Source organism: Anabrus simplex, chromosome 13 (genome assembly GCF_040414725.1).
Source record: "Anabrus simplex isolate iqAnaSimp1 chromosome 13, ASM4041472v1, whole genome shotgun sequence".
NCBI classification, from domain to species: domain Eukaryota; kingdom Metazoa; phylum Arthropoda; class Insecta; order Orthoptera; family Tettigoniidae; genus Anabrus; species Anabrus simplex.
The window spans coordinates 89729812-89746327 of record NC_090277.1 but is presented as its reverse complement, the minus strand read 5'-3'; the positions used below and the strand labels follow the sequence as shown (position 1 = coordinate 89746327).

Below are 16516 nucleotides of genomic sequence, written 5' to 3'. Positions count from 1 at the left end.
AGAGATAGGATAGGAAAGGTGGGAGGGGGAGTTTTCATTCTGGTGAAAGAAGAATTTGTAAGCTACGAAAAAGTTAAAGATGAGACACATGAAATTCTAGGTGTAAGGCTCATTTCTAAAGATAATAGGCAACTTGATATATTTGGAGTGTACAGATCGGGAAAGGGTAGCACTGATGCGGATTCGGAATTATTTGATAGGATAGTCAGCTATGTGGGAAACGACATGGAAAGAAATGTGATTGTAGCGGGAGATCTGAATTTGCCAGATGTCAATTGGGAAGGAAATGCGAACGACAGGAAGCATGACCAACAAATGGCAAATAAGTTAATATGGGAAGGACAGCTGATTCAGAAAGTGATGGAACCAACCAGAGGGAAAAATATTTTGGATGTGGTGCTGATAAAACCAGATGAGCTCTATAGGGAAACTGAAGTAATAGATGGTATTAGTGATCATGAAGCTGTTTTTGTGGTAGTTAAAAATAAATGTGATAGAAAGGAAGGTCTTAAAAGTAGGACTGTTAGGCAGTACCATATGGCTGATAAAGCAGGTATGAGGCAGTTTCTAAAATGTAACTATGATCGGTGGAAAACAGTAAATAAAAATGTAAACAGACTCTGGAATGGGTTTAAAGAAATTGTTGAGGAATGCGAAAACAGGTTTGTACCTTTAAGGGTGGTAAGGAATGGTAAAGACCCACCTTATTATAATAGAGAAATAAAGAGACTAAGAAGGAGGTGCAGACTGGAAAGAAATAGAGTTAGAAATGGCTGTGGAAGTAAGGAGAAATTGAAGGAACTTACTAGAAAATTGAATCTAGCAAAGAAGGCAGCTAAGGATAACATGATGGCAAGCATAATTGGCAGTCATACAAATTTTAGTGGAAAATGGAAGGGTATGTATAGGTATTTTAAGGCAGAAACAGGTTCCAAGAAGGACATTCCAGGAATAATTAATGAACAAGGGGAGTGTGTATGTGAGGATCTTCAAAAGGCAGAAGTATTCAGTCAGCAGTATGTAAAGAATGTTGGTTACAAGGATAATGTCGAGATAGAGAAAGAGACTAAGGCCAAAGAAGTAATAAAATGTACGTATGATAACAATGACATTTACAATAAGATACAAAAGTTGAAAACTAGAAAAGCGGCTGGAATGGATCAGATTTCTGGGGATATACTAAAGACAATGGGTTGGGATATAGTACCATATCTGAAGTACTTATTTGATTATTGTTTGGCCGAAGGAGCTATACCAGATGAATGGAGAGTTGCTATAGTAGCCCCTGTGTATAAAGGAAAGGGTGATAGACATAAAGCTGAAAATTACAGGCCAGTAAGTTTGACATGCATTGTATGTAAGCTTTGGGAAGGCATTCTTTCTGATTATATTAGACATGTTTGTGAAATTAATAACTGGTTCGATAGAAGGCAATTCGGTTTTAGGAAAGGTTATTCCACTGAAGCTCAACTTGTAGGATTCCAGCAAGATATAGCAGATATCTTGGATTCTGGAGGTCAAATGGACTGTATCGCGATTGACATGTCTAAAGCATTTGATAGGGTGGATCATGGGAGACTACTGGCAAAAATGAGTGCAATTGGACTAGACAAAAGAGTGACTGAATGGGTTGCTATATTTCTAGAAAATAGATCTCAGAGAGTTAGAGTAGGTGAAGCTTTGTCTGACCCTGTAATAGTTGAGAGGGGAGTTCCTCAGGGCAGTGTTATCGGACCTTTATGTTTTCTTATATATATAAATGATATGTGTAAAGGAGTGGAATCGGAGGTAAGGCTTTTTGCGGATGATGTTATTCTCTATAGAGTGATAAATAAGTTACAAGATTGTGAGCAACTGCAACGTGACCTCGAAAATATTGTGAGATGGACAGCAGGCAATGGTATGTTGATAAACGGGGCTAAAAGTCAGGTTGTGAGTTTTACAAATAGGAAAAGTCCTCTCAGTTTTAATTACTGCGTTGATGGGGTGAAAGTTCCTTTTGGGGATCATTGTAAGTATCTAGGTGTTAATATAAGGAAAGATCTTCACTGGGGTAATCACATAAATGGGATTGTAAATAAAGGGTACCGATCTCTGCACATGGTTATGAGGGTGTTTAGGGGTTGTAGTAAGGATGTAAAGGAGAGTGCATGTAAGTCTCTGGTAAGACCCCAACTAGAGTATGGTTCCAGTGTATGGGACCCTCACCAGGATTACCTGATTCAAGAACTGGAAAAAATCCAAAGAAAATCAGCTCGATTTGTTCTGGGTGATTTCCGACAAAAGAGTAGCGTTAAAAAAATGTTGCAGTGTTTAGGTTGGGAAGAATTGAGAGAAAGAAGAAGAGCTGCTCAACTAAGTGGTATGTTCCGAGCTGTCAGCGGAGAGATGGCGTGGAATGACATTAGTAGACGAATAGGTTTGAATGGCGTCTATAAAAGTAGGAAAGATCACAGTATGAAGATAAAGTTGAAATTCAAGAGGACAAACTGGGGCAAATATTAATTTATAGGAAGGGGAGTTAGGGATTGGAATAAGTTACCAAGGGAGATGTTCAATAAATTTCCAATTTCTTTGAAATCATTTCGGAAAAGGCTAGGAAAGCAACAGATAGGGAATCTGCCACCTGGGCGACTGCCCTAAATGCAGATCAGTATTGATTGATTGACTTGACTTCACACTAACGAAGTAACAGACACTAGAGAGAACTGACTGAATTGACTGAATGACAAACTCTGACTGATGAATGCACATGGCAAGAGGCTGAAACATACCTCAGTGTCCTAGACCTTTGCAGAAATACACTTTTACTACCCTTCCTCACAGCACACTCACAACAAAACTGTTTCACACATTCATGGTTCTGAAAATTTCATCAAACCAACTCTACAGTATATCAAGAGATTCCATCTGACTGTAAGTTGTGTGTTCTGGTTACAGGTGCTGGAGGTTGGACACTAACAGTGGCAGGTAGTAACGGCTACAGCCAGCAGGCCCCAGACCTCGAAATGAGGGTCTCCTTCCCGTCATGTGGTCGTCGGCCTCCCAACAGTCAGTCGGACTCGGGGCTCGGGGAGGACAACAACAACAATAACACCAACACGACGACCAACAGTCACGACGTGGAGGAGAGAACCCAGCAGGACCACTTCTTGCCTCCCGCACAGCCGGTGTTACCGCCCCCTCACCACTGGACCGTCACGCTCAGGAACCCAAATCAAGGTAGACACTACATCTATGGAAGTTTGTTTATAGAGTAAAATGTGCTCAAAGCGGAACGTGAATAAAGCACAAAGTTGTCCACTACAAATGATTTTCTCGGTCTGGCGAAGCTTATGGCATTATAAGGTTTTTACTTTTGTATAATGCAAAATCTCCTCAGCACGAAAATGGAAACGAAAAATGAAATATTCTTTAACATCTACTTGTACAATGCAGAAAATTATGTAGTTTCTATGTGCAATATTGTACATTTGTCATGCTGGTATGATCAATGTCACTGTTTGGACAAACTGACACACATGTTTGGAGAGAGAAAATATGGATGGTGGAACTAATGAAGTGCTTGAAAATGCATCGGCGATAACCAACTTGTGTCAAGCTAGAAACGTTCCCAGTGAGGCACAGGACATAATTTTAAATGATTAACCAATCACAACAACGCACCACATTTTTGAATCAGCTACACTTCTTCAAGCAGTGAGAAAGGCTGAGAAAGGAGGAGGAAACGAGAAGATGAAGTTCAGAACAAGATCTGAACCTATGAACAGGCCAACTGTGCTTTTGTGACCTAAAACAATTTGCCATGACATCTAACTCTTCTACCCTTCTTGAACTAATGTACTCAGCTCACCTCAGGACTACATTCAGAAAGATGATTAGAAAGAAGAGGGAGCAAGTTTGCTTGATCTAGGGAAGAAAGCTTAGTGTTGTGAAGTAATGTATAGAGTTTTATGATGGAAATAAGTTTAAGGAGCATATATCCAGCATTCTGAAATAGTGTTGTTGATAGTGCCAAAATGATACACTGTGTATCATTCTGTTTGTCATGATGATGATGATGATGATGATGATGATGATGATGATGATGATGATGATGATGATGATAGTAATATGATGTACTGGTGTTATTCCAAAAAGCTTGCACAGCTCTCTGGCTGCATTAAACCTGCATCATCACACGTACGTAGAACCACAGAAAGCCACCCTTCTGAGCATCTGCCACATTGTGAGAAAGTTTCTAGGAATGACTTTTCCTCTGACTTACGCAAACCACAGCATGAAGTTCCAGGCCGCAGTTCCAGTAATAGTGAAGAACAGATTCCCAAAACGGGGAAATAAGTTGTTTAGCGACATCATCTGTGCATATTTATTGTATAAATGTATATGTTGTAAATATGTACCTATAGTTTCATAATCAAGAGGGTGATTCCTTGCTTAGGCCGAGTCAGCCCACTATGTTACCGGCACAAGCCGAGCCTTCCTAAAATAATAATTAAAAGGAATGCAGAATAATTAGGGGAATCATGGGATCCAGCTATAAGAATGGCATCCACCAAGAAATATCCAGTAAGGAAGTCTATATCAAAATAGAGAAAGTTGCAGACACGATCCACAAAAGACGGGCACAATTTTATAGTCACCTCAAACAAATGGATGGGAACAGGTTGACCAAACAGATCTTTCACTTCTTTGGTTCAAAATCTCAAACCACAATGCTTCGGTTTAGAAGCACCAAAGAAGACCTTCAAGTGTTACAGATCAAACCGGAAGATGCCTTTGACAGAGGAACGCAAGCAGGCCCACTCAGAAAGAATGACGGTATTAGGGACTCAAAAGAAAGCAAAGTTCACTGCCAAATATAACAAGAGTTAACGCGGTCCGACAAAGAGGAGGAGACGGAAGGAGAAGGAAAGAAGATGAAAGATGAAGATCAAAACAAGATATAATTATAAACAAATCAGTGTACTACAATACTATGTACATCTGTCTGGTAGCCAAGCGTCATGCGTAGACAGATAGAGGTAAGCTCTATACAATATTTAAAAATTACTGTTTAAAGGCATAATCCTGATGTTTTGTGTAATGCGGAAACTTGTCTAAGTCGGAAAAATTATTTGTCCATTGCGATTCCGCTTTGAGCAAGTTTTACTGGTTATGAGAAGGGTCCATGCACATATCTTCATACTTCAAAAGAAATTATTTTGTACAATGTTGAATTTAATGTGTTTACAGTGTTCAAAATAATGTGGAAAGTTGAACTGTACTATAATATAGTTACTTATGGCACGCATCTTCTACAACATACAAACAAACTAGAGCCCTCTGTGACCAAGTATGTTGATCACAGGTTAAATGAAATATTCTCATGCAAGGCTACACAGGCAAACCAGAAAGAAGAAGTGTTGTATCCTACTGAAGATCTGACTGATCTGTTTATGTTCAGTCCTTTCTGTCTGTGTCAAATCTGTTCCCTTAGATCATTCCTTTGCTTTCAGGTAATTAATACACTACCACTACTAACATAGTCACGGTTTTTTCTGTTCTATTTCCTATTATGAGTGCCTACTCTTTTCTTAAATGCCGGGCTGAGTGGCTCAGACGGTTAAGGCGCTGGCCTTCTGACCCCAACTTGGCAGGTTCGATCCTGGCTCAGTCCGGTGGTATTTGAAGGTGCTCAAATACGTCAGCCTCATGTCGGTAGATTTACTGGCACGTAAAAGAACTCCTGCAGGACTAAATTCCGGCACCTCGGCGCCTCCGAAAACCGTAAAAGAGAAGTTAGTGGGACGTAAAACAAATAACATTATTATTATTACTTTTCTTAAATGATTTCAAGAAACTTGGAAATTTATCACCCATTTCCCTTGAAAAATCCTTCGAACCCCAAATTTATCTTCCTATAAATAAATATTTGCCCGAATTTGTCCTTTTGAATTCCAACTTTATACTGTGATCTTTCCTACTTTTAAAAGTTCAACCCAGGCTTTTTCATGTACTAATGTCATTCCATGCCAACTCACGACTCACAGCTCTGAACATACCACTGAGTCGAGCAACTCGTTTCCTTACTCCCAAGTCTTTCTAGTACAAACTTTGCAACATTTTTTAAAATACTACTCCTTTGTCGCAAATCGCCCAGAACAAATTGAGCTGTTTTCCTTTGGATATTTTCCAGTTCTTCAATCAAGTCAATAGGTGCAAGGGGGGGGCAGTCTTCCCCTAACTTTGTAGAGAAAACATTACATTTTTATTCCATTTTAGTCGGCAGAAACTAGGAATTATTAAAAAAAAAAGAACCAATTGTGCAAATTTTTAATTATTAACAAAATGATTATCAAAAATACGCACATCTCATTCGTAGCGCCACGGCAAGTAGTGGAGACTTTGCAAATGCTATGAGGAAGGGTAACAGGGGTATATTTTTTGCCAAGTTCGTGGACACTGAGGTATGATTCACATGCTTGCCGCATGCATTCGTCAGTCTGGCAGTCTCTTTAATATTGTCTGTTTGTTTCTTAGAGTGTAGTCAAATACTAAATGCTTTTTAATTTTATAATCATGCTATTTAATTGTAATAAGTGTGTAATATTGCTGCACTTGAGTTGTCGAAATTCGCTCAAAGAGCATCAAAAGCTTACCATTTTGTAGCTTTTTTGCTCAGTTTTCATGTGTGTACCCCCCCCCCCCCCGCTATATCCATCAACCTGGCTACTTTCTGTTATCTGTATATTTTTTTCCCCCCACCTTCCAATTCCCAATCGCCACTACTGAAGCCTGTCGCACTCCTCCGGGGCAATGATTAATGACTGACAGATGAAATGAAATGATATTGCAGAGTGTTACTGGAATTAAAGATGACAGGGGAAAACGGAGTACCCAGAGAAAAATCTGTCCCGCCTCCGCTTTGTCCAGCACAAATCTCATGTGGAGTGACCAGGATTTGAACCACTGAACTCAGTGATGAGAGGCCAGTGCACTGCCACCTGAGGCACGGAGTATGTACATATATACATCAAAAAACATAAAGGTCCAATATTACTCTGCCCTATGCCCTCCACCCCTTAATCATTACAGGATCAGATACTGCCTCACCTATTCTAATTATCTGAGTTTTATTTTCTAGAATTTAGGCACCCTTCAATGACTCTCTTTTCTAGTCCAATAGCCCTCATTTTCATCATTAGTATTTTATTTATTTATTTATTTATTTATTTATTTATTTATTTATTTATTTATTTATTTATTTATTTATTTATTTATTTATTTATTTATTTATTTATTTATTTATTTATTTATTTATTTATTTATTTATTTATTTTATTTATTTATTTTTTTCTTATTTATTTTTTATTTATTTATTTTATTTTATTTGTATTAATTAATTAATTAATTAATTATGGCATATGATGGGTACAGAGAAACTAGATATATACACACACTTAAAGCAGATAAAACAACAATCAGACAAAGGATGAATGGATGGAAATACAACTTTTAGTTTAATGTCCAGAGAGTTTAGCCAGTTCACTGCCTCTTCACTTGCTGCATGAAGTTCATGGTATCCTCCCTGGAAGCTCCAAAGTGGGCACATCATCACAACATGGTGGACTGTCTAAACCGCATCACCGCAGTCGCAGCGAGGACTGGAAATTTTTCCCCACTTGTGGAGCCAGAAGTTGCATCTTCCAAGACTGATTCGCACTCAGTTCAATGAAGCCCAGATTCTTCTTGGCAAGTTGAACCCAGCAAGTTTCCCACACGGGTCAGATATCAACCCTAGCTGGTCAGGGTTTGAAGCAGCCCACTCTTCCCTCCAGGTATTATTCATGTTGTACTGTGATTCAACCAGCCTCTTTCCTAGTTGCCATGATGGATGTCAAGATTTTAACCTTCCATGCTTCTGAGGGTTGCAGTCCTGATGAATCAGCAAGAATGTATTTGCAGTACATTTTAACCATTCCTTGTTCAGAGCAGTTAGCCTTCGAAGGCGAGGAGGATGGATGTTAGTTAATACTGGAAGTGTTGTGGATTTAAGTGTGCCAGACACTGTCCTCATGGTATCATTCAGCTGGACATCAACTTTTCCTGTGCTGTGCTGTGCTGTGCTGTGCTGTGCTGTGCTGTGCTGTGCTGTGCTGTGCTGTGCTGTGCTGTGCTGTGCTGTGCTGTGCTGTGCTGTGCTGTGCTGTGCTGTGCTGTGCTGTGCTGTGCTGTGCTGTGCTGTGCTGTGCTGTGCTGTGCTGTGCTGTGCTGTGCTGTGCTGTGCTGTGCTGTGCTGTGCTGTGCTGTGCTGTGCTGTGCTGTGCTGTGCTGTGCTGTGCTGTGCTGTGCTGTGCTGTGCTGTGCTGTGCTGTGCTGTGCTGTGCTGTGCTGTGCTGTGCTGTGCTGTGCTGTGCTGTGCTGTGCTGTGCTGTGCTGTGCTGTGCTGTGCTGTGCTGTGCTGTGCTGTGCTGTGCTGTGCTGTGCTGTGCTGTGCTGTGCTGTGCTGTGCTGTGCTGTGCTGTGCTGTGCTGTGCTGTGCTGTGCTGTGCTGTGCTGTGCTGTGCTGTGCTGTGCTGTGCTGTGCTGTGCTGTGCTGTGCTGTGCTGTGCTGTGCTGTGCTGTGCTGTGCTGTGCTGTGCTGTGCTGTGCTGTGCTGTGCTGTGCTGTGCTGTGCTGTGCTGTGCTGTGCTGTGCTGTGCTGTGCTGTGCTGTGCTGTGCTGTGCTGTGCTGTGCTGTGCTGTGCTGTGCTGTGCTGTGCTGTGCTGTGCTGTGCTGTGCTGTGCTGTGCTGTGCTGTGCTGTGCTGTGCTGTGCTGTGCTGTGCTGTGCTGTGCTGTGCTGTGCTGTGCTGTGCTGTGCTGTGCTGTGCTGTGCTGTGCTGTGCTGTGCTGTGCTGTGCTGTGCTGTGCTGTGCTGTGCTGTGCTGTGCTGTGCTGTGCTGTGCTGTGCTGTGCTGTGCTGTGCTGTGCTGTGCTGTGCTGTGCTGTGCTGTGCTGTGCTGTGCTGTGCTGTGCTGTGCTGTGCTGTGCTGTGCTGTGCTGTGCTGTGCTGTGCTGTGCTGTGCTGTGCTGTGCTGTGCTGTGCTGTGCTGTGCTGTGCTGTGCTGTGCTGTGCTGTGCTGTGCTGTGCTGTGCTGTGCTGTGCTGTGCTGTGCTGTGCTGTGCTGTGCTGTGCTGTGCTGTGCTGTGCTGTGCTGTGCTGTGCTGTGCTGTGCTGTGCTGTGCTGTGCTGTGCTGTGCTGTGCTGTGCTGTGCTGTGCTGTGCTGTGCTGTGCTGTGCTGTGCTGTGCTGTGCTGTGCTGTGCTGTGCTGTGCTGTGCTGTGCTGTGCTGTGCTGTGCTGTGCTGTGCTGTGCTGTGCATACAGGGCTGCAATATTCTGCAACTGGGTATACTACGGCAAGAGCTGTTGCTCGGAGGACATTAGCATTTGCTCCCCAATTAGTGCCACTGAGTTTTGAAGGATGTTGTTACATGTTTTAAACATTGTTGCTGTTCTGCAGAGGTGTTCTTTATACATCAAAGAGTGATCCAGCACAGTACCCTAGTATTTTGGATAAACACAGTATTTTAGCTGTTGGCCTCTGAATTGAACTTGTGGAATGTAATGGGCTATCCTGTTGTCTAGATGAAAGGTACTAATCTCTGTTTTGTTTACATTGGGTTTCAATCACCAGGTGTTGAAGTATCTATCCATTTTCAGGAGATCTTGTGTGAGAATGGCTTCAGCAGTCTCAAAGTATCACATGATACCCTCTCATGATATAAACTATTCCATGGTCTCCCATTTTTACACCAGACATACACAAAGAATGCTCAGTTCAAAACAATAACTCATTCTGTATGTTTCCACTTTGTTTCAGGAGCAACGGAAAAGTCTCAAGACATAGCAAAGAAAAGCAAAAGGGCATTCCAATGTCTGCCAGACTTGGGCCACAATAAAAGTCCAAAGAAAGCCATTAAGGTACTGAAAAGTAAGAGGATATCTTTATTGTAATTGGGATTGAAATCTAGGTAATTTGACTTCATATCTCACGTCTTCTCACTTCCACTCAGGGGTGTCCAAGTCCTTCACTCTCACTTTATTGAACTAATGCGCTAGGTTGTGTGGTATGTATCCATGACTCCAAGGGTTGTATGCAAGAGTTATCTTGGCAGACTTCTGCATTACTAACATTTTTCAGTTGGTGATAATTATGATCCACAATTTCCTTGAATAGGTAGTGTAATTTAATTAATACATTCTCCATCTCGAAATAACATTTACAAAAACCACACTGTACTTGAAATAGACTTTTAGCTTATCTCTTACATACATTGATATATCAAAAGTCATTAGGTAAGGTTCTAGTATCATGTAGGCCCTCCTTTAGCTCAACAAACTTCAGCAACTCATCATAGCATTATTTCCACACGTGGAAGAAACACACCTGGAGAGATTCTGAACCATGCCATTTGGATATCTACTCTCAGCTTCCTGCTGTTTGTAGGTTGCAGGTTCTTGGGTGTGAATGGACCTCAAGACGACGTACCATGATTGCTCGACAGGGTTAATATCAGGTGAACGAGGTGGCTATAGCAGTTGCTGAAACACTCCAGAATGCTCCTGAAACCAGTTCTGGACAACCTGGGCTTTATGACATGGTGGTTGAATTTGAATATCTCATTGTTGTAGAGGTGCATGAAGTTCATGAAGGACTAAAAGTTGTCACCAAGCAGTTCAATGTAATGCTAAAACACATATTTGCTGGTTGGAACTGTTCTGATTGATCAGTTCTACCAGTGTTAGAAGTTAATACAACTTGTAGTCATGGATGCATCCGCAATAAGTCATAATGTTACCGATCCCCTGTTAAATTCAGATACTGTATAACTCATGGCTTAAAGTATCTAAAAAGTAATTATTTAAAATACTCTCCTTAATGTTTTATAACTACAGTAGAACCCCATTTATCCAAAATAAATCGTGCGGAGCCACTTCGGTTGACACGTTTTTTTCGGATGACACATGGTAAATATTTTCGGAAGTTAAATGTCGAAATAAAAATGTATAAACTCTGTTATGTAAAGGTGCATACTGTATATTTACATTAAAATGTTTACATAATGTCCCTCATTGTATAAAATCAGTGATTTTCTTGTTGCAGCATTGTCGTGCAGCTATGTCGTGCCACCATTCAATCAACAATACGTCAGCTGGTGTAGGTTCACCACTTTGTTCAACAAAGCGCAAAGTAATCTGAAATAATGAAACATATTTTGTTACTACTGAACTGAATACTGTATACAGTAATTTTATTACAGTACTGTAATTAAAGCGTGTGGTACTGTATTTTAAGAAAAATTTGAAATGAATGCGTTAAATCCATCATCTAATATAACTCGATTCTCAGAACTGCTATTGCCAAGGTCAGAGTTGTCTGCATAATCTTCATGATGAATAATATAGTAATAATAATAATTCCTGCTTGTTCAAGAAAAAATGTACAGTATCATGGAATGAACTAGAGGGTAAGAAACTGTTTTGTTTTGTGCTACACGTGCATTCTGGCATATGTCATAATATAAAAATAGGATTTGCAAGGTAGTTCTCAGCATATATAAAGCAAGAGATTTACTAATATCAACGGCTAAGAACGAGAGCGTAAAAACAAATTATTAAAATACACTTTTGCCAGAGCATTTTGGTTAAGCCGGGTTCCGGTTAAGCGGGGTTCTACTGTATGTGACTTTACTGTGAAAGATAATTGAAGATGTCCTTGCAAGTGGTCAACTCACAATTTATAGTCATAAGTATATTAGAGTTAAAAGATGGGAGTCTAAATTTATTCAGTGGTTCTATTATGTTAATAGAAATTCCCATAAAAATACAGGGACTTAATATTATAACTGTCAGTCAGTCACCAGTGATTTATTTTAGGGTTGTCACCCAGATTCCCGATCAGTAGTTTAACTGTTTTTAAAATGATTTAAAAGAAGTTGGAAATATATTTTGTTGTTTCCATGTTTGACCTCATCTCCTATTTCTGTCGCTCCCTCTTCCCACTGACCTGCCATCGTGTTCATCCTGTTTTGTGTGTTCATTTCTTATTTCTATGTTTATTTGACTGGTCAACTACATGTGTAACTTCCCTGTCCCTGTAAGTAATTTTCTCTGCTACATGGGAAAACATAAAATACTGGATATGTTTTTAGGGATTAAAAGATGAGAAAGCAAGTGCAGATTCTTTGGTTATTCCCCTCTTAGTAGCCTTTACGTTATGCAGGGGGTACAGATAATGCATCCTTTGACTTCTTCAACAGGGGAGACAAAGACTTTGGATAAATCAGAAGGAATAAATAATTTTCTCCTCTTTCCGCTGTCTTCAGAATTTTAATTTTAATTTATTAATCTAATATGACCAACATCAACATCCTCCCAAAACATGCATTTCCATCCACCAAAATGGTGTCATTTTTCCGTCCACATGACGTACACTGGTTATCTGGTTATGGTGTCAGAATCTTGTCAACGCTAAATTGCTTACACTAATTTCAGGGAGAAGGTATGGGAAACCATGGTCATAACCATGATGGCTATATTTCTAGAAAATAGATCTCAGAGAATTAGAGTAGGCGAAGCTTTATCTGACCCTGTAATAATTAAGAGGGGAATTTCTCAAGTCGGTATTATTGGACCTTTATGTTTTCTTATATATCGTAAATGATATGAGTAAAGAAGTGGGATCAGAGATAAGGCTTTTTGCACATGATGTTATTCTGTATAGAGAAATAACTTACAAGATAGTGAGCAACTGCAAAATGACCTCGATAATGTTGTGAGATGGACAGTAGGGGTTTAAAGTCAGGTTGTCACTTTCACAAATAGGAAAAGTCCTCTCAGTTTTAATTACTGCGTTGATGGGGTGAAAGTTCCTTATGGGGATCACTGTAAATACCTAGATGTTAATACAAGGAAAGATCTTCATTGGGGTAATCATATAAATGGGATTGTAAATAAAGGGTACAGATCTCTGCACATGGTTATAAGGGTATTCAGGCGTTTTAGTAAGGATGTAAAGGAGAGGGCATATAAGTCTCTGGTAAGACCCCAACTAGAGTATGGTTCCAGTGTATGGGACCCTCACTAGAAATACTTGATTCAAGAACTGGAAAAAATCCAAAGAAAAGCAGCTCGATTTGTTCTGGGTGATTTCCGACAAAGAGTAGCGTTACAAAAATATTGCAAAGTTTGAGCTAGGAAGACTTAGGAGAAAGGAAACTCTGATATACTCGTCTCAAAACCAGCACATCAACGTCTTTTTGCATTGGTTCTGTTACGATAATTTTTGGATCAATCAACTTAATATGATAATTTAAAACATTTGCCTTTTCTCCTGGCCAATATTTTTTAGCTCCTGTTCACAAAAAATAAACAAAATTCAACCTCAACATTTCAACCATTCTAGTCTATCGAAGACTTGTGTTGACAACTGTCCCAAGCAAGTATATGCTCAAATTTTCTTACAAAGAGAATCAACTTCAGTGTCAGACATGCGCTGTTTTTAGAATTTTATATGACACAAATTTCCTTTTGGACAAAGATTTTAAATTTGTTTACAATGATTTTAACATGTATTGTATATGTTATGTCTCAGCATCATATATTATAACTACTATTCTTTATAAATTATAAATGTCAGTGTCCTCTAAACAATGCTTGTTTTAAGATTAAATAAGGCTGATGATGCCCAACAATAGAAGGGTGAAACATGTCCTCTTAAAATTTAGAATTTCTAATGTTTATTTAACCACATAACGTGGTATTAATTGTATTGAATAGGTAGGGTAATAAATATACTCCTTTTGAAAACTAAGCAAGTGGTCTGTTCCAAACCGTCAGTAGAGAGATGGCATGAAATTACATTAGTAGATGAATAAGTTTCAATGGTGTTTTTAAAAGTAGGAAAGATCACATTATGAAGACAAAGTTGGAATTCAAGAGGACGAATTAGGGCAAATATTCATTTATAGGAAGGGGGGGAGTTAGGGATTGGAATAACCTACCAAGGGAGATGTTCAATAAATTTCCAATTTCTTTGAAATCATTTAAGAAAATGCTAGGAAAACAACAGATAGGGAATCTCCCACCTGGGCGACTGTCCTAAATGCAGATCAGTATTGATTAATGATTGACTGATTGTGAAAATTTGTGGTCAAAGCCTTGTAAGTGTTGACAGTTTCAAATACCTAAGGAGTATACGAGGCTGGACACGGAGAATAGCAAGAGGTGTAACAGGGCAATGGATTCTACCAGAGTGTAAGAAACCTTGTCTGGAATAAGGAAGTGTAAGGAGATAATGTACTAAATGTATTATGTACCCATATTGACTGAGACCTGGACAATTACAAGTGGGGAGGAGAGTAGAATTCAAGCCAGCAAAATGAAATAGCTAAGAAGTATGATAGGAAAGACAGAGTAAGAAATAAAGATGTGAGAAAGGAGGTCGGAATGGAAAACCTAAATGAGAGAATTGATATGAGTAAACCAGGATGGTTTGGACATGTAAAGAGGATGGAGGATAAAAGAATATCAATACAGATGATGGAGATGAAGATAGAGGACAAGAGAGTGAGAGTGAGAGGGACACATAGGACAAGGTGGAATGATTCAATAAAGGAAAGCTGGATAAGGGGAAAGGGTGATGATGAATTTCAGATAGACGCATAGCCTAAAAACATATCCCTGTTAATAAAATCTTAGTTATCAGTATTTCAACTACTGTATATCCTAAGAGTTGTGTTATGTTTCTTTCTACAATACTGGGAGTATGATCTATTGTGAGATGGCTGATGGTAATAGCTCAATCAGAAAACTACTTTTAGCTGGACCTCTTCAGTTATTATCTAAAATTATATGACTAATAATGTTTCATTCATTACCTTCAAACAGGAAACTTAATATGAAGTCTTCTTCCTTCTTCCACCCAGAGGAATCCCTCTGATTACCCACTCCAGTCTTCTCGTCCTTTGCCTAATGTATCCATTTCACCATATTGTTGTATGAACCCCTCTGAATTTCCATGACAAACAGTATGTTGAAGATAACTGATGATGTTCATTTGTGGAGACAATGGATTTGGAGCGTGTTAATTTTCATGAACTCAGGTCTTGCTGAAAGATAATCAAAGCATAATTGGAGGTGAAATGGAAGTCTGTTTCTTGTTTATTCCAGCACTATTTTTGCAGTTGTCAATGTTATTATTAGCTGTCCAAATATGGAAGAATATTGGGCGAGTTGGCCGTGCGGTCTGGGGCGCGCAGCTGTGATCTTGTATCCGGGAGACAGTGGGTTTGAATCCCACTGTCAGATGGTTTTCCATGGTTTCCCATTTTCACACCAGGCAAATGCTGGGGCTGTACCTTAATTAAGGCCATGGCTGCTTCCTTCCAACTATCCCATTGTCGCCATAAGACCTATCTGTGCCGGTGCAACATAAAGCCACTAGCAAAAAATGTATGGAAGAATTGATCAACCTGCCTCGTGGCGTATGTGGTCTGACACTGTGATTAGCCGGTTCGATTCCCGTTGGTCATAATCATTTTCACCATCAGAGTGTTGGCTGGGAGGTTACAAGAGGTGCTGGTGACTTATTTCTAACCACTACAGTGGGTGCAAATTCCAAAACCTCTCCGCAATGTTCGTATGGAGTGAGTGCATATGGTACTGTTGATGGTGATTCATCTGTCAGTCGGAGACATCGAGCTTTGAGTAGACCCTTTGGTGTTCTTCAACAGGATGCCCGCCATACCCCTCCATACAGAAGTGGGGTTAGACAATAACAGAAACATGAAATGCTTAATGGCAATAAATCACATTAACGTGGACTGTTGTAGCAGTCGTGTGTGCTTCACTGCAGTCGACTGCTAGCTCTGTAGTTACTTAGTCATCAGATGTTGGGGGCAATCAGTTCAAAGGTAGGGGTTCGGGAGACATTTTCATTATCACTTGCTGCCAGTGTTGCCACGTCTACAAATAACAAGTTGGTAGACTGTACGTAAAATTTTTTTGCGTTTTAATGAAAATTTTATTAGTTTCTCAAGCACTGAAATGTTCTAATATAACTAAATTAAAGAATGCAATAGTCATTTGAAGTTGTTATGAAAAAAATAGACAATTTCACTCACCCGCCCTCTCTGGTCACTTTCGTCTTCTTCTTTCTTCTTCTTCTTCTCTTTCTCCCCTTTCTCCCCTTTCTCCCCACTCTTCCTGTAGATGCAGTTATTCATCAGCCGTAGAAATTGTGCGCCAAATTTTCGAGATACAGCATCGCATAGTTTTCACCAACATATAATACCAAGCCGCCACAAGTGATACAATACTAAGTGCCTAAGCACTCCACAGTTGTAGGTTAAGTACCACACTTCACATTCCACAAACATTATAAGTCATAGCAGGATGCAGATTTTGTATTCTATAGGCGGGTTGGTGATTTCCCTTTGAATGATGCAGTCAAGCATGAGTTTTGAGTTCAATAAGAAGGGAAAGATTAC

At 39.9% G+C, this 16516-nt stretch overlaps 1 protein-coding gene across 1 annotated transcript in view; it reads left to right on the top strand.

Moving 5' to 3' along the window:
• Window positions 1–16516, top strand: part of LOC136885036 (uncharacterized) — a 113854-nt gene that overhangs the window by 82968 nt on the left and 14370 nt on the right. The window contains exons 5-6 of the mRNA XM_067157421.2: window positions 2941–3222; window positions 9847–9947. Of these exons, the coding sequence (XP_067013522.2) occupies window positions 2941–3222; window positions 9847–9947 (383 nt within the window). The remainder of the gene's footprint in view (window positions 1–2940; window positions 3223–9846; window positions 9948–16516) is intronic.